The sequence below is a fragment of the Chiloscyllium plagiosum genome, unplaced genomic scaffold (genome assembly GCF_037043375.1).
Source record: "Chiloscyllium plagiosum isolate Xiang-an unplaced genomic scaffold, Cpla_swu_hap1 HiC_scaffold_6, whole genome shotgun sequence".
NCBI classification, from domain to species: domain Eukaryota; kingdom Metazoa; phylum Chordata; class Chondrichthyes; order Orectolobiformes; family Hemiscylliidae; genus Chiloscyllium; species Chiloscyllium plagiosum.
Window position 1 is genome coordinate 55,613,789 of NW_028270144.1, and position 21,331 is coordinate 55,635,119.

Sequence of the window (21,331 nt, forward strand, 5' to 3'; positions counted from 1 at the left end):
TTCTGTTCCCCTGCAAAGCAGGGAATCACATATGTCAATATAAGCTTCTGAAACTGCAGCAAACCAGACAAACCAGAGACTCGGATACAGAGAGACAATATGCTGATTGTGTGCACCTTTTAATTGATTAATTTCTCTGCCCAAATTTTACTCAACCCAAGTACACCTCAATTTACCTGTGTATGGTACATTTTACACCCTATTTCATTTATATATATGCACTCAAGATGATAAAAATGCATGAAGTCTTCCAATTCCATCCAGACTGGCAATTTAATTCAAATGACAATGGATGTAACTATGATATAAATAGGTGCTATCCAAAATAACATCTCTCAAAAAGGATATGTATTGAAATATTGCTTCTCCTCAGATTCAGCTTCAACTTCTGAATTGAACACTGAAAACATTTTCACCATTCAGTGGACAATCTACCATAATACTAATTATTAACTGTATAATGGGACTAAAAACAAATTATCTTGCTTTACCAACCAGTATAAATCAGGTGGTACAAGTGAAGAGAGAGAGATTAGAAAACAAAATATACAAAACAGTCACATTGGATCAACAAATGCCACGTCAACAATTCACTTCAGGTATGCTAAAAAAAAGGCTAAAACATTTCTTGGTTTTGAATATTTTCTCATACTCAAGTATTCCCAGTTGAGTTAGTTAAGCAGGAAATCAAAATGGTATTTTCCAAATTTATTAACAACCATTTGGAAAAGAAGCATATGCAAACCGTGTGAAATCAATGCTGCATTACCAATACAGCTACAGTTCACTATCTGGAATATCTTTTTTGTTCACCAAATTCCACAGCTAATTTTGAATTTTTTAAAATAAGTTGGCTTGTGTCAGATTGTGAACCTTTTTTGTTTATATTACCTTAACAAATCCTCTAGTATGCAACACGCATAGAACTATAGCATTTTACAGCATCGAAAGAGGCCCACCAGCCCATTATGTCCCTGCCAGTCATCAAGCACCAATACTTTTCAATCCACTTCCCAACATTTGGCTTGCAACATGCATGCTATGCCGCACATCTAAATATTTCACACAATTCACTAGTAAGAGGATTAAATCTCTTTTTTTCACCCACCCTACACCTATATCCAATGACTCTAGAATATGTTGACTCCTTGCCAGTTTCATAGGTTGGAGTTTTATGTTCCTTCGGTGGCATTGCTTCAAATTGAAACCACAAACAGCATTATTTTCCCTTTCACAAACAATGTTCAATTAATTTACACAAATTCTTTGAACCGGTTACAAGCAGTACAGTTCAAGGGGGATCACTAGTAAATTTCGTAAATGTAGAAACATGCAAAATAGAAGTAATAGGCCGTTTGGCCCTTCAAGTCTCCTCTGCCATTCAACAGTATCATCCAATTCAGTACTCTGTTACCACTTAGCACCCAGAACTATATCTAATTCCTCCTTGAAACATTCAATGTTTTGGCATCAACTGCCTTGTGTGGCAAAGACATCCAGAAGCTCAACACTGGATGTAGGTTTGCTTGCTAAGCTAGAAGGTTCATTTTCAGACTTTTCGTCACCATACTAGGTAACATCAGTGAGCCTCCGGATGAAGCACTGGTGGTATAGCCCACTTTCTATTTATCTGTTTAGGTTTCCTTGGGTTGGTGATGTCATTTCCTGTTCTTTTTCTCAGGGGGTGGTAAATGGGATCTAAGTCAATGTGTTTGTTGATAGAGTTAGAATGCCATGCTTCTAGGAATTCTCATGCTTGTTACAGTTCTTGCAAGGTATTTTGTAAATGACATTAGTTTTGTTTGTTGTCTGTGTAGGTTCTTTCAAGTTCATTAGCTGCTATTTTAGTGTGTTGGTGGGTTTGTGGGCTACCATGATGGCAAGAGGTCTAAGTAGTCTGGCAGTCATTTGATGTAGGGGAGAGTGGCTAGGGTTTCTAAACGTGTTTTGTTGGGGTTCGTTGCTGAGAAAGCAGTGGACTGTGTTCATTGGGTACCCATTTTTTTTTAATACACTGTATAGGTGATCTTCCTCTGCTCTTCATAGTTCCTCTGTTCCACATCCATCAAGCCAAACAGAGACACGCACGAGAATCCCTTGAAGGATGACATTCCAACCAGAATTCTATCATAAAACACATTGACTTGGATCCCATTTACCACCCCCGAGAAAAAGAACAGGAAATGACATCACCACAGGAAATGATGTCACCACATGAACTGACATTACCAACCCAAGGAAACCTAGACACGAAAATAGAAAGCGGGCCTTTCCACCAGTGCTTCATCTGGAGCCTCACTGATGATGTTACCTAGTATGGTGACAAAACATCTGAAAACAAACCTTCCAGCTCAGCGAGCAAACCTACATCCAGAACCTCAACCTGAGCTACAAATCTTCTCAAAACTCGCTAGCTCAACACTCTCCAGGTGAAGACATTTCTTTTCAACCAAGTCCTAAGTAGTCTAACCTGTATCCTTAAACTGTGATGCCTGGTTCTGGACTCCCCAGTCATTGGGAACATTTTCTAGATGGCAAGTAGTGTTGTATTTAAATTTATAAAAGGCGTTCAATAAGGTCCCACATAAAACTTTACTACAGAAGATGAGATGGTATTGGTGAATTTATACTGGCATAGATTGAGCATTGTCTAACTAACAGGATTATTTTTAGATTTTTGAGATGTAATGAGGGAAATGTCACAGTGATAAGTGCTGGTGCCTCAAGTATTTAAGACGTATAATAATGACCAGGGTGAAGGAACTGACTGTACTACAGCCGCATCTGCTGACGGTACAAAGACAGGGAGGAAAGTAAGTTGTGAGGAGGACTGGGACTGCAAAGATAGGCTGAATGATTGTATTCCAACATTTCTGATTTATTTGTGTAATATGGAAATTTCTGGCTAGCCAGTATTTATTGCCCATCCCTAGTTGCCCTTGAGAAGGTGGTGGTGAGCTGCCTTTTTGAACAGCTGCAGCCCACCTGCATTGGGGTGACTCACAATTCCATTAGAGAGGGAATTCAGGATTTTGACCCAATGACAGTGAAAGAACAGTGATATATTTCCAAGTCAGGATGGTGTGTGGCTTGAAGGTGGTGGTGTTCCCATATCCTTCCAGATGGAGGTGGTCATTCGTTTGCAAGGTATTATTTGAGGATCTTTGGCAAAACTCTGCAGTGCATCTTGTAGATAGCACACACTGCTACTACTGAGTATCGGTGGTGGAAGGAGTGGATGTAGTGCCAATCAAGCGGGCTGCTTTGTCCTGGATTGTGTCAAACTTTTTGAGTGTTGTTGTCATCTACCAAACTTTTGGAGGAAAATGTAAAGTTGTTCACTTGGTAGGTAGAGAAACAAAATATTATTTAAATAGAGAGAGAATGTAAGATGATGCAGTACAAAGGTATTTGTGTATCCTAGCACATGAATCACAAAGTATTAGTATGTACTAAATTTCGAAGGGCTGAATGGCCTACTCCTGCACCTATTGTCTATTGTCTACAGCAAGTAATTAGGAAAGTAAATAGATTGTTGGCCTTTACTGCAACGGGGAAGGAGCATAAGTGTGGGGAAGACATGCAACAAGGGCACAGAGCACTTTTCTACAGCTTTATTACAAGTGGGATATACTCGCATTGGAAGAAATTGAGAGTGCTCATTAGGCTGATTACTGGGATGAAGGGGGTTGTCTTGTGAGAAACCTTGAGCAGGTTGGGTCTATAGTCATTGGAGTTTAGAAGAATGAGCAGATATTTTATTGAAACATAAGATTCTGAAAGTGCGATGCTAAGATAACATTTGTCCTCTTGGGGAATTTAAAACTAGAGGGCATAGTTTCAAAATAGCCATTTAATCCCATTTAATGAGACAAGGAGGAATTTGTAATCCAGACTGGGACAAGGAATATATCCAAGGCTGCCCTTGACAGATACTTTATCTACAAGGGAATCAAGAGTTATTGAGGATAGTGGGGGAAAATTGAGCAGATGGTAGTGTATGCTGTGAGGAGCATGCTAAGAGGCTGCAGGGTCACTTGACAAGTTGGCTGAGTGGGTAAATATTTGGCAAATGCAATATGATGTGGATAAATATGAGACTATCCACTTTGGCCACAAGAATAGGAAGGCAGATTATTAACTGAATGGTGGCAGTTTAGGAAAAGGGGAGGTGCAAAGAGACCTGGGGATTATGTTGAAGGTTGGCATACAGGTACAGCAGGTGTTTGAAGAAAGCTAATGGTAGGCAGACTTTCATAGTGAAAGGATTCGAATATAGGAGTAAGGATGTCCACCAGACTAATTCCCAGGATGGCAAGATTGACGTGTGAAGAAAGACTGGATCAATTGGGCTTGTAATGTTTGAAATTTAGAAAAATGAGGGAGGATCTCATAGAAACATAAAATCCTGATGGGACTGGACAGGCTAGATGCAGGAAGAACGTTCTTGATGTTGGGGAAGTCCAGAATTAGAAGTCACAATCTAAGAATAAGGGGTAAGACATTCAGGACTGAGATGAGGAAGAATTTCTTCACTCATGGTGAATTCTCTCCCACAGAAAGCTGTTCAGGGCAGTTTGTTAGATACATTGAAGAGGGAGCTGGACATGGCTTTTGCAGCTAAAGGGATCAAGAGGTGTGGAGAGAAAGCAGGAATGTGATCCTGAAGTTGCATGATCAGCCACGATCATATTGAATGGTGGTGCATGCTCGAAGGACTGAATAGCCTACCCCTGCATTTATTTTCAAAGTTTCTATGCTTCTATGAAAGTGGAGTTGAAGCCTTAATCAAATCAGTCTGCAAATTATATCTTCTATTCCATGCCATCGTCATAAAATCCACAAAGAAATTAAAATCAGGAAAAATGCACTAACAGATTTGATAAAAACTCAAGTCAAAATGACTTCTAGTATCCCTTCAAATTAGGTACAAAAAAAAGGAACTTGTATCTTGTGGAGTAAGTGGTGGTGATACTTCATGTTTGGCAGAACAGGGATATGCTCGAGTGACAGACAAGTGTAAAAACGGATTCTTGTTTGTAATTTAGCACTGTATTCAGTATACTGTGTAGATGTTCATAAATAACAAATTATCAAGTCTTCAAAAAGGTACATTTTGTAACTAGAAAAGAATATGAAAATAGAAACCATGAAGCAAAAGTGGGTGAATTCTATTGTTACAACTCAATATGCTGTTGATTCTAGTTCAGTAACAACATCTAAAGAAAAATTATATTCTTGGCACACGTATCCTTTACTAAGTGAACATCAAACATGCAGTGCAAATTCAACACTATCAAAGATCAAATGTAATATTAACGACCTATACATTATATCTTCAGATCCTAGCACTATTCAGTGAAGATAGGGGAAAAATTAGATACCAGCCAGGAATTGCAAGAAAATCTCAGGAAGGTTACTGAAAGAAAAGTTCTGGAGATAAGTTTTGAAGCAGGTTTGAAAAAGTTCACAGAACCTTCACACTGGAGATCTTATCATTGATGATGGAATGGAGGAAAGGGAAATGCCATGCACAAGTTGGCAAAACTGAAAGCTTAAATAGTACTAAATTGCATTTAGATTTTCAGTGTCACATTTTTAATGAGATGGCTGGCATATATTCAAAACTCTGTCACTTATAAATTATCATGCTTAATTAGTTTTGTAAAGTTTCTTATAATTTTGACAATCTATTTATATAGGCTACATTGAACACAGTTTCATTTCTCTTTGAAATATACAGGTTCACTTTGGAGGTACCTAATTAACACCATCAAGATTATCACCAATGTCCACAAGATTGATCTTATGTGCCATGATTTGGAGATGCCGGTGTTGGACTGGGGTGTACAAAGTTAAAAATCACAACACCAGGTTATAGTCCAACAGGTTTAATTGGAAGCACACTAGCTTTCGGAGCGACACAAAGGAGTGTCGCTCCGAAAGCTAGTGTGCTTCCAATTAACCTGTTGGACTATAACCTGGTGTTGTGTGATTTTTAACTTTGATCTTATGTGTGTTCACCATACTGGAAAAACACATTGGCTGAGCAAGCTGAAGAAATAACCAGCCTCAAAAGTAGACACTGTTGAGGAAGCTCCCTCTTAGAAGGCTCAATATTTCACCCAAATGATCACATAGTGCAAATAGGACACAGGAATGTCAGAAGTTATAAGATAACCTTATTCCAAGTAATCTACACTAAGGCAAGACCTAGTCATCTCATTCCTTTCTTTCACTTTGAACTAAATCAGATACCAGCTACAGCTGAAAAATTGGGAATGCTAAGAATCATGCAGTTACCTTTGCAATGATTTCTGATTGCATTCCCTGCCCAACAAGATCCACATCAGGACTTGAAGTACACATTTTTGGCATGTTACTGTTGACCTTTATATCATAATTTGTGGAATAAAAATAAAAGTTATGTGCTGAAATATTATAGAAATTCTTTGATTTTTTTTCACATGTATACTCATAAATATACTGATTCATGCTTTTGCTTTGCAGTATAATGAAACCAACACCAGTATTCAAAATCTGCAAGTTATATAAAACAAGCAGCCATTTGGTCAACAACTGCTACAACACCTCATCAATAAACTATCATTAGATCCTTTGAAACTTTGCTTGCCCTCAACTTTGAAATAAAGAACCATAGTACCTTTTGGAGTTTTGCACTTTTTTCACAGAAGCCCTCTAGTTCTTGGCGAAGGACACGATTTTCTTCTGATAATATCTCCACCATCTGCTGAGCCCGTGCCACAATTGCAACTGCATCAACTGAAAGTTGCTGGTTTGACACAGGATCTGGTTGGAGCTGAGGAGGAGCTGACTGCAAAAGTGCAAGTTGCAACTGATTCTTTTCCATGGAGCTCTGGGAAGACATAGGGCTGTGGTCCTCTGATGGCAATGACTGAAAAAATGTTTGGCATTGCCTAGAAAATCACAACAAAAATGAAAATCAGTGCAACAATACATAGCATCACAAGTGATTACACATTCTAGCTACAACTTAAGCACTGAAGCCTCAAGGCATTTGGATGATTGAAATACATAGTATGATATACAGCTGCCTGGACCCCATGCTCTGAATATCTCTTTATAAACATCTCTATTGTGTTTGCAGCAAAAATAAGTATACACTTCATTATCTAATACGTTTGTTGCCGCCAATCTCTTTGGCAAACTTCCACATGACAGATTAATGTGTAAAATTAAAGTGTATCAAATTTGGGACAGAAAATTGATTAGCAGACAGGAAACACTAGGAATAAATGGAGGTTTTTTGATGGCAGGCAGCGACCATTGGAGTACAGCATGGATCAATAATAGGACCCCAGCACGTATGTTAATAATTTAGATGAGACAACTAAATGTAATATTCCCAAAATTTGTTTATGACACAAAGCTGGGTGGAAGGATGAGCTGTGAGTAAGGTGCAGAAATGCTGCAGAGTAGATTAATGCATGGCAGATGCAAGGTAATGATTATTATGTGATAATCCACTTCAGTGGCAAAAGTATCAAGACATCTTATTATTTGAATGACGGTAAATTGAAACAGAATTCAATGAGACCTGGATCTCTACATAGACCAGTGCTAAAAGTGTGCAGGTGCAGCAGACAGTAAAAAAGGCAAACTATATGTTCCACTTCTGATTTAGTACCGAATTCTATATTTTCAGAATTGTTTTCTCTAATTGGTTCATCACTGGTCCATCACTGAAACCAAGTCTGTCAGGAATATTATTTCTGATTCCATGTTTTTCCAATGTGATTATTATTGTCCTAATTTCAAAGATTTTCATTTGCAGTAATAACAGTGCCACTACTCTGCTGCTGTAATGAATTTCATTTCTTGCATTATGAAATACAGGATTTCCACCTTTTCTAATATTTCACTGGATGAATCCCACTGCTCAGGACCATAATAATTGATTTCTATTTCACATGCTTTCCTCGATACTTCCCATAGTCTAATAATGACACCAATTTTTTCACCTTTTTCCTGAATGACTACCTTTTCTACATCCTTAATAAAATCTAACCTTAGTTTTCTATTAGACCAGGGCTACTTAGACTGTTAATCTTCACTTTATTATTTTAATTCTGGCTTCTCAACACAATATGTCCGTGGCCTCCGTTTGAAATGTTCTGGATGTAAGTTTGTTCGCTGAGCTGGAGTGTTCATAAAAATCATAGAATGCCGACAGTGTGGAAATGGGTTATATGGCTCAACAAGTTCACACTGACCCATGTAACCCATGCCCATATCCTATTATTCTATATTTACCCCTGACTAATGCACGTAACCTATACACTCCTGAACACTATAGGCAATTTAGCATGGCCAATTCACCTAACCTGCATATCTTCGGATTGTGGAAGGAAACTGGAGCACCAGGAGGAAATCCAGGCAGATACTGGGAGAATGTGCAAACTCCACACAGAGTCACTCGAGGCTGGAATTGAACCTGGGTCCCTGGCACCGTGAGGCAGCAGTGCTAACCAGTGATTTTGTGGCCCTTGGCATGATAGGTTCAATGGCACCCTTTTGTACAGTAGATCCTGCGATTTCCTTGCATTAGCCTTGCCATGTGGTGACTAATCATTGAAGTAGTAAACATTGATCTAAGCGTCAAGTATTTTCCTTAATTCCATACCCCAGCCTGTAATACTACACCTTTTTGAGATTTTCCCAGTGTTCGTAAATTTATTTATGGAACTTTGAATGTCTAATCGCTCTTCAGCTGAACACTCACTCACAACTACTCGTATGGATCATGACTACAGTCACTCTCAGTCCAAGTAGAATAGCTTCTTCAGGAAGCTCTTAATTCTCCTGTGGTAGTTTACTCTTACCAGGTCTGAAATGCTTTTACCAATGACTGTAGAGATTCTTCCTTGGTGAATCTAAGCAGAAGGGTTTCTTCTTCTTAAATGTACAGTTCTTCCCTGCTGCTGTCTGTCTGCAGTATTAGACAAATTAGAACAGGTTTTGAAGATATTGAAAAATCTTCAGAGCTCCATTGCTGCCAGCATATTTGATGAGGCAGTGAAATAAAATCTATATTGCAGCCTACCATGTGGTAGGTTTGCGGTCACCATCCTCTGTAAGTGTTGGGATCTCCCGAATCTATCTAGTGCGATATTGTAAAATCACTTACTAGCATGACTACTATCACGTAGAAGAACAAGAGCAGCAGATACCTAGGAATACCACCATGTGCAGGCTCCCTCCATGCATTGTGCCTGTATGCACAACAAATGACTGCAGTAGTTCAAGAAGGTAGTTCTCTATTACCTTCTCAAGGGCAAATAGCGATGGACAATAAATGCTGGCCCAAGCAGTGACACCTACATCCCATGAAAAATTAAAAGGAATCTAAGTAGTAGAAGCTCATGCAATAAACTGTCCTTTGTTCAATACATTTTAGCAACATAATGTCGAGGCGCCAGTGTTGGACTGGGGTGGATAAGCTCAGATGTCACACGATACCAGGATATAGTCCAACAGGCTGATTTCAAATCACAAGCTTTCGGAGCACTGCACCTTCTTCAGTTGATTAGATTATGATGATTAGATTCCTTACAGTGTGGAAACAGGCCCTCCGAAGAGTAACCCACCCAGACCCATTTCCCTCTGACTATGGGCAATTTAGCATGGCCAATTCACCTCACCTGCACATCTTTGGACTGTGGGAGGAAACCGGAGCACCCGGAGGAAACCCATGCAGACACGGAGAGAATGTGCAAACTCCACACAGACAGTCACCCAAGGCGGGAATCGAACCTGGGACACTAGTGCTGTGAGGCAGCAGTGCTAGCCACTGAGCCACCACGCCGCCCTTGGAGTGAAGAGAAGTATATAGGCATGTGTACTTGGGTTGGTGATGTCATTTCCCGTGGTGACGACTCCTTGGCATCATGGTAGCCCACAGACCCAGCAACATACTAAAACAGCAGCTAATGAACTTGAAAGACACTGTACAGCCAACAAACAAAACTAATTTCATTTACAAAATACCATGCAAGAACTGTAACAAACACTACATTGGATAAACAGGCAGAAAACTAGCCACCAGGATACATGAACATCAACTAGTCACAAAACGACATGACCCTCTCTCACTAGTATCCGTACATACAGATAAAGGAGGACACCGCTTCGACTGTGACAACACATCCATCTTAGGACAAGCCAAACACAGACGTGCACGAGAATTCCTAGAAGCATAGCATTCCAACCAGAACTCTACCAACAAGCACATCGAGTTAGACCCCATCCACCATCCACTGAGAAAAAGAACAGGAAATGACATCACCAACCCAAAGAAACCCAAACATATAAATAGAAAGCAGGAATCATGTGCAATGCTTCGCCTGAGGCCCACTGAAGATGTTACCTAGTGAGATGACGAAATGTCTGGAAATGAACTTTCCAGCTCAGTGAGCAAACATACATCCAGAACTGTTGTGTAATATTATTCATTATGTAATTCCTTGATGATAGGAAAACTGAGGGCAACTTCTCGATTTTCATTTAGTTGCAAAGTTGGCAGTATTTTCAGAAATACAACCCTTTCAGTTTTCATTGACACTGCATTTTATTAACTTCAATGTTGAAAGTTAACCTCAATGTATTTCAGTTTATCCTTCCATAGAAAACCAAAATTGGATCCACAGCAAAATGCTGTAGTGAACCAGCTGTGGTGGCAATTATTTGTTTGTTAGAGGTCCTGATATTTCAAGGGGTGTAGTAGGGGTGCTGACCAGTAGAAATGGGGTGAGAGGACATTGTCAGTGAAATTAATCTGTTCAAGCAGAGACTTGGACTGTGGTGTTTCTTGACTTATGCTGTGGTCTCAACTTCCTTGGAACTAGACTGAGTGAAAATAAATTGACATAACCTCAGACTCGGATCATGTTGGTATCGCATTGACACTGTAGTTCTCCTTCTGAGCTGAATACAAACTTGTGCAGTGCGAGTGCTTCACCTACCTCTCCAAGATCTTTCTATTTTGTTTTCTTGAGTTTCAAGCTAACTGGTAAGTAATGTTTAGGAACGGTCACCCCTGTTTCCAAAGAAAACCTTAACTGGAATGACCTTGCATAATTTTCTTAAATTTCAGTAGCTCATTCATCTGTGCAATTGTTGAAATTCTATAATTACTCCTGTCATGAACATTTTCACACTTTCTCCACATGCCCTTCTTTCTCATGGTTGGTGGATAGAGCTTCAAGAACACGGTCTCAAAAGTTTTCTTTCCCTGTTCCCTAACGAAAAGGCACTAGGGTTTTTAGCACTTTTGCTATCGCACTGCCTGAAACCAGTGAACTGTGTAAGGACTCATGATTCGATGTGAAAATTCCTTGATCTATATAATTTATCATGGCACCAGATTGACTAAATGGGAAAACTAATTAGACTTTTGTTAGATTAGATCCTGCTTTCCAAATGGAGTCCATTCCTGCATATTGTTGTCAAAGGGTACTGTGGGATATAGATCAGTTGCAAATATGGGCAGAGAAATGGCAGATGGAGTTTAATCCGATTAAGTGTGAGGTTCAGCTCTTTGGGAGATCAAATGTTAAGGAAAAGTTTACAGTTATTGGCAGGACCCTGAACAGCATTGATGTACAGAGGGATCTTGGGGTTCAGTGTCCACAGCTCCTTGAAAGTGGCCATGCAAGTCAATAGGATGGTAAAGAAGGTACATGGCATTGTTGCCTTTTTAGTCAGGGAATTGAGTATAAGAGTCAAGATGTCAGGTTGCAGCTTTATAAGACTTTGGTTAGGCCATGTTTAGAGTACTGTATTCAATTCTGGTTGCCACATTACAGGAAGGATATGAAGGGTTTAGAGAGGGTGTGGAGATGGTTTACAAGGATCCCGCCTGGATTAGACAGTATAAACTATTAGGAGAGGCCAGAAAAATTCAGTTTTCTCTGGAATAGTGGTGGCTGAGGGGAGACTTGAAAGAAGTCTATAAAATTATTTGATGCATAAATAGGGTTGATGGTCAGAATCTTTTTCCTCGAGTTGAAATGCCTAAAACTATGGGACATGCATTTAAGATGAGAGGGGGAGTGTTCAAAGGAGATATGAGGGTCAAGTTACTTTTACAGAGTAGGAATCTGGAACGCGCTGATAAGGGTGATGGTGGAGGCAGAAATGATAGGGATATTTAAGAAACGTTTAGGTAAGCACATGAATATGCTAAGAATGGAGGGATATGAACCAAGGGCAAGCGGAAGGAATCAGTTTAATTTGTCATCATGTCGAAGGGCCTGTTCCTGTACTGTACAGTTCTGTGTTAGAACATAGAACATAGAACAATACAGCTCAGAACAGGCCCTTCGGCCCACGATGTTGTGCCGAACATTTGTCCTAGCTTAAGCACCCATCCATGTACCTATCCAATTGCCGCTTAAAGGTCACCAAAGATTCTGACTCTACCACTCCCAGAGGCAGTGCATTCCAAGCCCCCACCACTCTCTGGGTAAAGAACCCACCCCTGACATCTCCCCTATACCTTCCACCCTTCACCTTAAATTTATGTCCCCTTGTAACACTCTGTTGTACCCGGGGAAAAAGTTTCTGACTTTCTACTCTATCTATTCCTCTGATCATCTTATAAACCTCTATCAAGTCACCCCTCATCCTTCGCCGTTCCAACGAGAAAAGGCCTAGCACTCTCAACCTATCCTCATACGACCTATTCTCCATTCCAGACAACATCCTGGTAAATCTTCTCTGCACCCTCTCCAAAGCTTCCACATCTTTCCTAAAGTGAGGCGACCAGAACTGCACACAGGACTCCAAATGTGGCCTAACCAAAGTCCTGTACAGTTGCAACATCACTTCATGACTCTTGAATTCAATCCCTCTGCTAATGAACGCTAATACACCATAGGCCTTCTTACAAGCTCTATATTATTGCATTTATTCAAAGCTTTTGGATCAAAATTGTAATATTCTGTCAACTCTATTTGTGGAAGTGTTCTGGAGATAGAATACCGTGCATACTACGGAAAATGAATAACATACAAATATTTAGGACTGAGTCATTCAGCCCTTCAAACCAGTTCCACCATTCATTAACAGTGTGGCACAATCCAGTCCAAATAATCCATACACGAATTAATATTCCACACTGGCCTCCTCTCACCCTCGTCATCTAACCCTATCAACACACCCATCCATATATTTACCCTCATGTGCTTATTTACCTTTTCTCTAAATACGCGTACACGAATCTAATTGCCTCACCTACTTCTTGCAACTAAAATCAACATACTGAAGATGCTGGAAATCTGAAAACTAAAACAAAGCATTGGAGAAATTCAACAGATCTTGCAGTGTCTGTGGCAAGTCGCTGCCTGACCTGCAAAGTTTCTCCAGCACTTTGTTTTAACCTCTTGTGACAGTTTGTTTCACATTTCTAGCACTTATCGACAATCAAGTTCCTTCTGAATTCTCTACTGGATTTATTAGTGTCTGCCTGATGGGTATAAACTCCAGTTGTGGATTGGCTCTAAGTGAAAACATTTTATCCGCACCTACTCTTCGTACCTTCCATAAACTAGGAGGTCAGCACTCAGCCTTCTCTTCTCTGGAGAAAAAGCGACAGTATGTTCAACCTTTCCTGACAATTATATTCTCTCCGTTCTGGTTACATTCTTATGAATCGTTCTTGCATCTGTCCACATATCACTTTTACAATCCAGAAACCAGAACTCTACACCATACTCCAATGTGTGATCCATCTAACCAATGTTCTGTGTAAGTTAAACAACATGTCTGCACTTTAATTCTATCATTCCAGAAATGAACCCCAGTGTTACTGTTTTAAGACTGTAAGATACAGGAGTGGAAGTAAGGCCATTCAGCCCATCGAGTCCACTCCGTCATTTAATCATGGCCGATGGACATTTCAAATCCACTTACCCGCACTCACCCCCTCGCCCTTAATTCATTATGAGAGCAAGAATTTATCAACCTCTACCTTGAAGACATTTAACGTCCCAGCCGCCACTGTATTCCAAGGCAATGAATTCACAGGCCCACCACACTCTGGCTGAAGAAATGTCTCCTCATTTCCATTCTAAATTGACCTCCTCCAATTCTAAGGCTATGCCCATGGTTCCTAGTCTCCCTGCCTAATGGAAACAATTTCCCAGTGTCCACCCTTTCTTAACCAAGTTTCTATTAATCTCCCCTCAACTCTAAACTCTAATGAATACAATCCCAGGATCCTCAGCCATTCATCGTGTGTTAGGCCTACCATTCCACGGATCATCCGTGTGAATCTCTGTTGGACACACTCCAGTGCCAGTATGTCCTTGCTGAGGGGTGGTGCCCAAAATTAGACACAGTATTCCAAATGGGGCCTAACTAGAGCTATATAAAAATCTGAGTCACATCGCTGCTATTATATTCCAGCCCTCTTGAGATAAATGACAACATTACATTCACTTTCTTAATCATGGACTCAACCTGCAAGTTAACCTTTAGAGAATCAAGGACTAGCACTCCCATCTCCCTTTGTACTTTGGCTTTACAAATTTTCTCACCATTTAGAAAATAGTCCATGCCTGTATTCTTCTTTTCAAAGTGCAAGACTGCACATTTGCTCACGTTGGATTTTATCAGCCATTTCCTGGACCACTATCCTAAACTCTCTAAATCTTCATATCATCGGCAAACTTCACCAGAATGCCCCCAGACCCTTAATTCAGATCATTAATATATAAAGTGAATAGCTGCGACTCCAACACAGAACCCTGCAGGGCACCACCGTCATTCTGAAAAAAAACCTTTTATCCCAACTCTCTGCCAATCCTCGATCCAGGCCAGTAGCTCACCGCAAACAGCAAGGGCCCTCACCCTGAGGCACCTTATCAAAGGCCTTTTGGAATTCTAAATAGATAACATCCACTGGGTTTCCCTGGTTTAATCTACTTGTTACCTCTTCAAAGAATTCTAAGAGGTTTGTCAGGCATGTCAGGCAATCACCAAGACATTAAAGAAGATTATGTAGGAAGATTTTGGAAAGATGTAAAAACAACAGAATTCCAAGTCAATTTTGGGGAAGTTAAAATCACCAACAGGGTTATCATAGTTGGTGATTTTAACATCCCCAACTAAATTCATGCTGACTTGTTATAATCCGACCCTGCTCTTCCAAGAATTTAGTAATCTCATCCTTAATGATAGATTCTAGAATTTTACCAACAACCGAGGTTAGGCTAAGTGGCCTAAAATTTTCCATCTTTTCTCTTGATCCTTTCTTGAACGAGAGGGTTACAACAGCGATTTTCCAATCATCTAGAACTTTTCCTGACTCCAGTGACTTTTAAAAGATCACAATCAACACCTCCACTATTTCCTCAGCCACCCCACTCAGAACTCTTAGGATGTAGCCCATCAGGGCCAGGAGATTTATTAATTTTTAGACCTTTGTAGCTTTTCTAGCACTTTCTCTTTTGTAATGGCTTCCATACTCAAGTCTGCCCCCTGATGCTCTTTAATTGTTGGAATATTACTCATATCTTCCACTGTGAAGACTGACGCAAAGTACTTGTTAAGTCCTTCAGCGTTTCCTTATCTCCCATCACCAGCCTTCCAGAATTAATTTGGAGCAGCCCAATGTTTTACCTCTCATTTGTTTCTTATTATTGAAAGAAATTTTAACTATCATTTCTAATATTACTGGCTAGCCTATCTTCATATGTGATCCTCTCCTTCTTTATTTCTCTCTTTTGTTTTGTAGCCTTCCCAATCTTCTGATTTCCCAGTGTTCTTGGCCACTTTATAGACTCTCTCTTTCTCTTTGATACATTTCCTGACTTCCTCTGTCAGCCATGGCTGTCTAATTTCCCCACCCACCGCTCTAGAGGGCTCTATTCCTGATGAAGGGCTTTTGCCAAAACATTGATTTTCCTGCTTCACGGATGCTGCCTGACCTGCTGTGCTTTTCCAGCACCACTCTGATCTAAACTCTGGTTTCCAACATCTGCAGTCCTCACTTTTGCCTGGTTGATCTCTACCATATAATGATCACTGCCTCTGAAGTGTTCCCTTACTTTAAGATCTTTTATAAATTCTGGCTCATTACATGGCCAGAATAGCCTGCTCTCTGTGGGCTCCATCACAAGCTGTTCCAAAAAGCCATCCTGTAGGCATTCCATGAATTCCCTTTCTTTGGATCCACTGGCAACATTATTCACCCAGTCCACCTGCATTTTGAAGTCTCCCCATGATCGCCGTGACCTTGCCTTTCTGACATTCCCGGTACATCTTGCACCCCTGGTCCTGACCACTGTTAGGAGGTCTGTACATAACTCCCATTATGGTTTTTTTGCCTTTGTGGTTCATCAACCGCACCCACACAGACTCCACATCATCCGACCCTGTGTCATTTAGTGCCATAGATTTAATTTCATTCTTAACTAACATGGCAACCCTTCTGCCCACCTCCCTGTCTTTTCGCTAAGTTGTAAATCCTTGGAAGTTTAACTGCCAGTCCTGAACCCCCTGCAACCTTGACTCTGTGATGCCTACCACATCATAAACATTCTCAATGATTTGCGCTGTTGATTCATCTACTTTGTTACGAATATGACGAGCATTCAGGTAAAGTGCCTGAAAGCTAACATTCTTCTCATTATTAGAGGTGTTGGAAATTATAAGATGTCCCAAGCTATCCTTCCTTTTTGCTGCATTCCTAGTCTGCCTTGAGCTTAAACCCAACTGCCCACATGCTGTCCGGCTGCTCATCTTTTCCTGAAACTCCATGCTCCCTGTCACTTTCCCTTTCCCCCCACCGACTCAGAAGTTTAAAGTCCTACTGACCACCCTATTTATCTTTTTTGCTAGAACACTGGTTCCAGATTAGTTCAGGTAGAGACCCCAATGGTACACATCACTCCCCAGTTCCAAAACTGACACCAATGCCCCATGAAATGGAATCTCTCTTTCCCACACCAATCCTTTAGCCACGTGTTTACTTCCCTAACATTCTTATCCCTACGCCGACTGGCACGTGGCTCGGGCAGTCTCCTCCTCTTGTTAGTCCCAACGTGGACTGCTTGATTATCACCACTTATGAAGTTTTCTGCACTAGTATCCCCAGCTCCCTATTTTCCTTGTCAAAATTAAAATTAATTTTCTACTTAGATACATATTCTGCAGATTTATCAATATAGTCTTGATTTTAGTTTCTTCCTCCATATTAACAGTACTCCCAGACTCCTAAAGTGATGAGTTAAACCCACATTTTCTCAGCTGTAGCTTCAGCTTCATGCAAATGTGATGTCTTATTTGTTTTCCAGTGATATTTTTCAGCAGCTGTACGTGTACCAGATCGGAGTATTCTGTCTTACCGCAACATTCAGCAAACAGCTCGTTAAGTTTGGGTATTTTTTCTGGCTGAAACTAAATAAAACGTAATTTTATTAATTAAGCTTTGATTCAGTAACCTGAAAGTAGTGATCAAAAAAGGCAAATTAGGCAAAGCAAAACTGTATTCCTATCACCTTTCAAAGTGACATTTTAAAACGCATAAAGGTGGATTAATTTCCTGGGACCTGATCAGGTATACTTTACAACTTTGGGAAGCTGGGAAAGTGATAGCTGGGCCCCATGCTGAGATATTTGTACTATTGATTTACAAGGGTGAAGTGCTGGAAGGCTGGAGGTTGGCTAACTGTGAAGTGTGCTTTCAGCATGATTCTGAGGGACTTTCAACCCTGTTCACTCAGAACACTCACCCTCTAAATTCTATTCTCTTCATTCTGTCTTGCAAAGTTATCTATTCTGCTCCTATCTTGTTAATCAGTTTATTATGTGGTATGCTACCAAAGACGTTTTGGAAATCTAGATAAATTCCTTCTGCTACATTTCTCTGGTCAATATTTTTCTAATGCCTCTTCAAAAAGTTCAGTGATGTTGATCAAGCAGAATCCTTCCACTGATTATACATTATATTTTTTGTGTCTGGACGATGTTTCAAGGAGTGGCAGGGGGTGGGAAGCAGAGGAGCAGGTCAGCAAGTGGAGGGATTGAAGGGGAGGTAGGTGTTATAACCAGTAAGTCTGAAAGGAAGGACAGGCAGGGGCAGTTTAATGAACACAATGGGCTGATGTATTGAAGTGTGATTATTTCAATGCAAGGAGTATGAGGAGACTGAGATAAGTTTAGAGTCTGGATCAGTACATGGGAATATGATCTTGTGGACCTTCCAGACATCTGGTTAAGAATGGGGCAGGAATGGCTGCTCAATGTCCCAATGTTTTGATGTTTTAGATGAGTTAGTCAGGAAGGTAAAAATGGTGGAGGAGGAGCTGCATTACTAAATCAGGCAGAATGGCACAGCTGCACTCAGAGGGGACAAACTGGAGGGCATATCCAAAGGCAATATGGATAGAGCTCAAAAAATAAGAAAGGTGCAATCACTCTGCTGGGATTGTACTATAGGCCCCCCCAACAATCACCAAGACATTAAAGAACAGATATGTAGGCAGATTTTGGAAAGATGTAAAAGCAACAGAAGTCCTAGTCAATTTTGGGGAAGTTAAAATCACCAACAGGGTTATCATAGTTGGTGATTTTAACATCCCCAATATTGACTGGGACTTCTTTCAAGCAAGAGACTTAGGTCAGGCAGAATTTGTTAGGTGCATCCAAGAGGGTTTCTTGAAACAGTATGCAGATGGTCCAACTAGATGACAGGCTACATTGGACCTTATGTTGGCAAATGAACCTTGCCAAATGATTGACCTTTCAGTGGGAGAGCATTTTGGAAACAGTAATCGCAAACCCATAAGATTTAAAGATAGTTATGAATAATAATAAGTCAGAACCTTGTGGGAAGGTACTAAATTGAAAGAGGGCAAATTATATCAGTTTTAGGCAGGAGCTAAAGGAGAGTTAATTGGGAGCAGCTGTTACCACTTAAGTCTACACTTGACATGTGGGAATTGTTTAACTGCCTACTGATTAGAGTTCAGGACCGGCATGTTCCAGTAGGGAGGAAGGACAAGGACGTTAAGGTATGGGACTCTTCAGATTATGAGGGAGATTGTGAATTTAGTCAAAAAGAAAATATATTTAAGGTTTAGAAAGCTAAAATCAGGTAGGGCCTGTGAGGAATATAAAGCAAGTAGGAAATAATTCAAGCAGGAAATTAGGAGAGCAAGGAGCAGCCATGAAATGTCCTTGGCGAGTACAATTAAAGAGAGTCACAAGGCATCTTATACAAACGTTTGAAGCAAGAGGATAACTAGTGAGAGAGTAGGACCACTCCTGGATAAAGAAGGAACTTGTGCTTATTGGCAGAAGACATAGGCAAGTTCAGAAATGAATACTTTGCTTTGATAGTCACTGAGGAGAAGAACATGGAGGATAGTGAGATTAATGTGGGGCATGCTAATATATTAGGGCATTTTGAGGTTAAGAAAGAAGTGGGTTTAGGTCTCTTGAAGAGCATTAAGATGAATAAGTCCCCAGAGCCTGATGGGATCTACCCCAGGTTCAGAGAGGAAAGAGATTCCTGGAGCCTTGAACAAAGTTTTAGAGGATATTGCTGAGGGAAAGGAAGTGTGAGTCAGAGATGTACAGCACAGAGACAGACCCTTCGGTCCAACTCATCCATGCTGACCAGATACCCCAACCTAATCTAGTCACATTTGCCAGTACTTGGCCCATATCCCTCTAAACCCTTCCTATTCATATAACCATCCAGATGCCTTTTAAATGTTGCAATTGTACCAGCCTCCACCACTTTCTCAGGCAGCTCATTTCATATATGTGCCACCTCTTGTGAAAAAGATGCTGCTTAGGTCCCTTGTAAATCTTTCCCCTCTCACCGTAAACCTATGCCCTCTAGTTCTGGACTCCTCAACTCCAGGGAAAAGACCTTGCCTATTTACCCTAACCATGGTCCTCGTGATTTTATAAGCCTCTAATAAGGTCACCCCCCAGCCTCCAGTGCTCCAGGGAAAATAGCTGCAGCGTCTCCATATAGCTCAAACCTTCCAACCCTGGCAACATCCTTGTAATTCTTTTCTGAACCCCTTCCTATATGAGGGAGACCAGAATTGCACACAATATTTCAAAAGTGACCACCCAATGCCCTGTACAGCTGCAACATGACCTCACAATTCAATGCTCTGACCAATAAAGGAACAAATACCAAATGCCTTCTTCACTATCCTATCTACCTATGACTTTACTTTCAAGGAACTGTGAATCTGCACTACAAGGTCTCTGTTTAGCAACACTCCCTAGGAACTTACCATTAAAGGTGTAAAGGTGCTGCCCTGATTTGTTTTTCCAAAATGCAGCACCTCATGTCTATCTAAATTAATCTAACTCAGCCACTGCTAGGCACATTGGCGATGAGGCAGACTTCATAAGGGAGCTTAAGGTGAAGGAACCCTGAGGAGGCAATAATTATAATATGATAGAATGTAATCAGCAATTTGAGAGGGAGAAGATGGAATCCGATGTAATGATATTACAGTTGAATAAAGGCAACTTCAGAGGCATGAGGGAGAAGGAACATGCCTGGCAAATCTTCGAGAATTCTTATAGAATTGACTGGGAAAGGAGCCTAGCAGGAAAGACAGTGGAACAGCAATGGTGGGAGTTTCTGGGAGTAATTTGGGAGACACAGCAAAAATTCATCCTGAAGCAAAAGGAGCATGGTACAAGGAGGATGAGGCAATCGTGGCTGACCAAGGAAATCAGGAATAGTATAAAAGCAAAAGAGGAAGCATATAATGTGGTGAAGGGCAGTGGGAAGACGAGAGGACAATGAAGGAAGCAATAACAAGGGAGAAGATTAAACAGGAGGGTAAGCTAGCCAGTAATATTAGAAAAGATTGAAAGAGTTTCTTCAGATATATAAAAGGGCAACAGAGGCAAAAGTGGACATTGGGCTGCTGGAAAATGACGTTGGAGTAGTAATGGGGAACAAAGAAATGACTGAGGAATTGAAAAAGTACGTTGGAAGATATGACTAAGATCCCAAAAATTCAAGAGTTTGCGAGGGGGTGCGGGGCAGGGATGACTATGGTGGCCATCAGTAAGGAGAATATTCTAGACAAACTGAAAAGTCTGAAAGTGGATAAATCACATGGACCAGATGGGCTACACCCCAAATGTCTGAAAGCGATAACTGAAGAGATAGTGGAGGCTTTAGTAGTGATCTTTCAGGAATCAATGGAGTCAAGGAGGTTCACAGACCACTGGAAAATCACTAATATAATCCTTCTGTTTAAAGCGGGAGTAAGGCAAAAGACGAGACATTAAAGGCTGATTA

At 40.6% G+C, this 21,331-nt stretch overlaps 1 protein-coding gene across 4 annotated transcripts in view; it reads right to left on the bottom strand.

The window, feature by feature from the left end:
* The window catches only part of LOC122550565 (angiomotin-like protein 1), a 260,953-nt gene that overhangs the window by 115,963 nt on the left and 123,659 nt on the right, over positions 1-21,331 (bottom strand). For all 4 annotated transcript variants that reach the window (XM_087988016.1, XM_087988017.1, XM_087988018.1 and 1 more), the window contains one exon: positions 6,665-6,938. In XM_087988016.1, the coding sequence (XP_087844142.1) occupies positions 6,665-6,938 (274 nt within the window). The remainder of the gene's footprint in view (positions 1-6,664; positions 6,939-21,331) is intronic.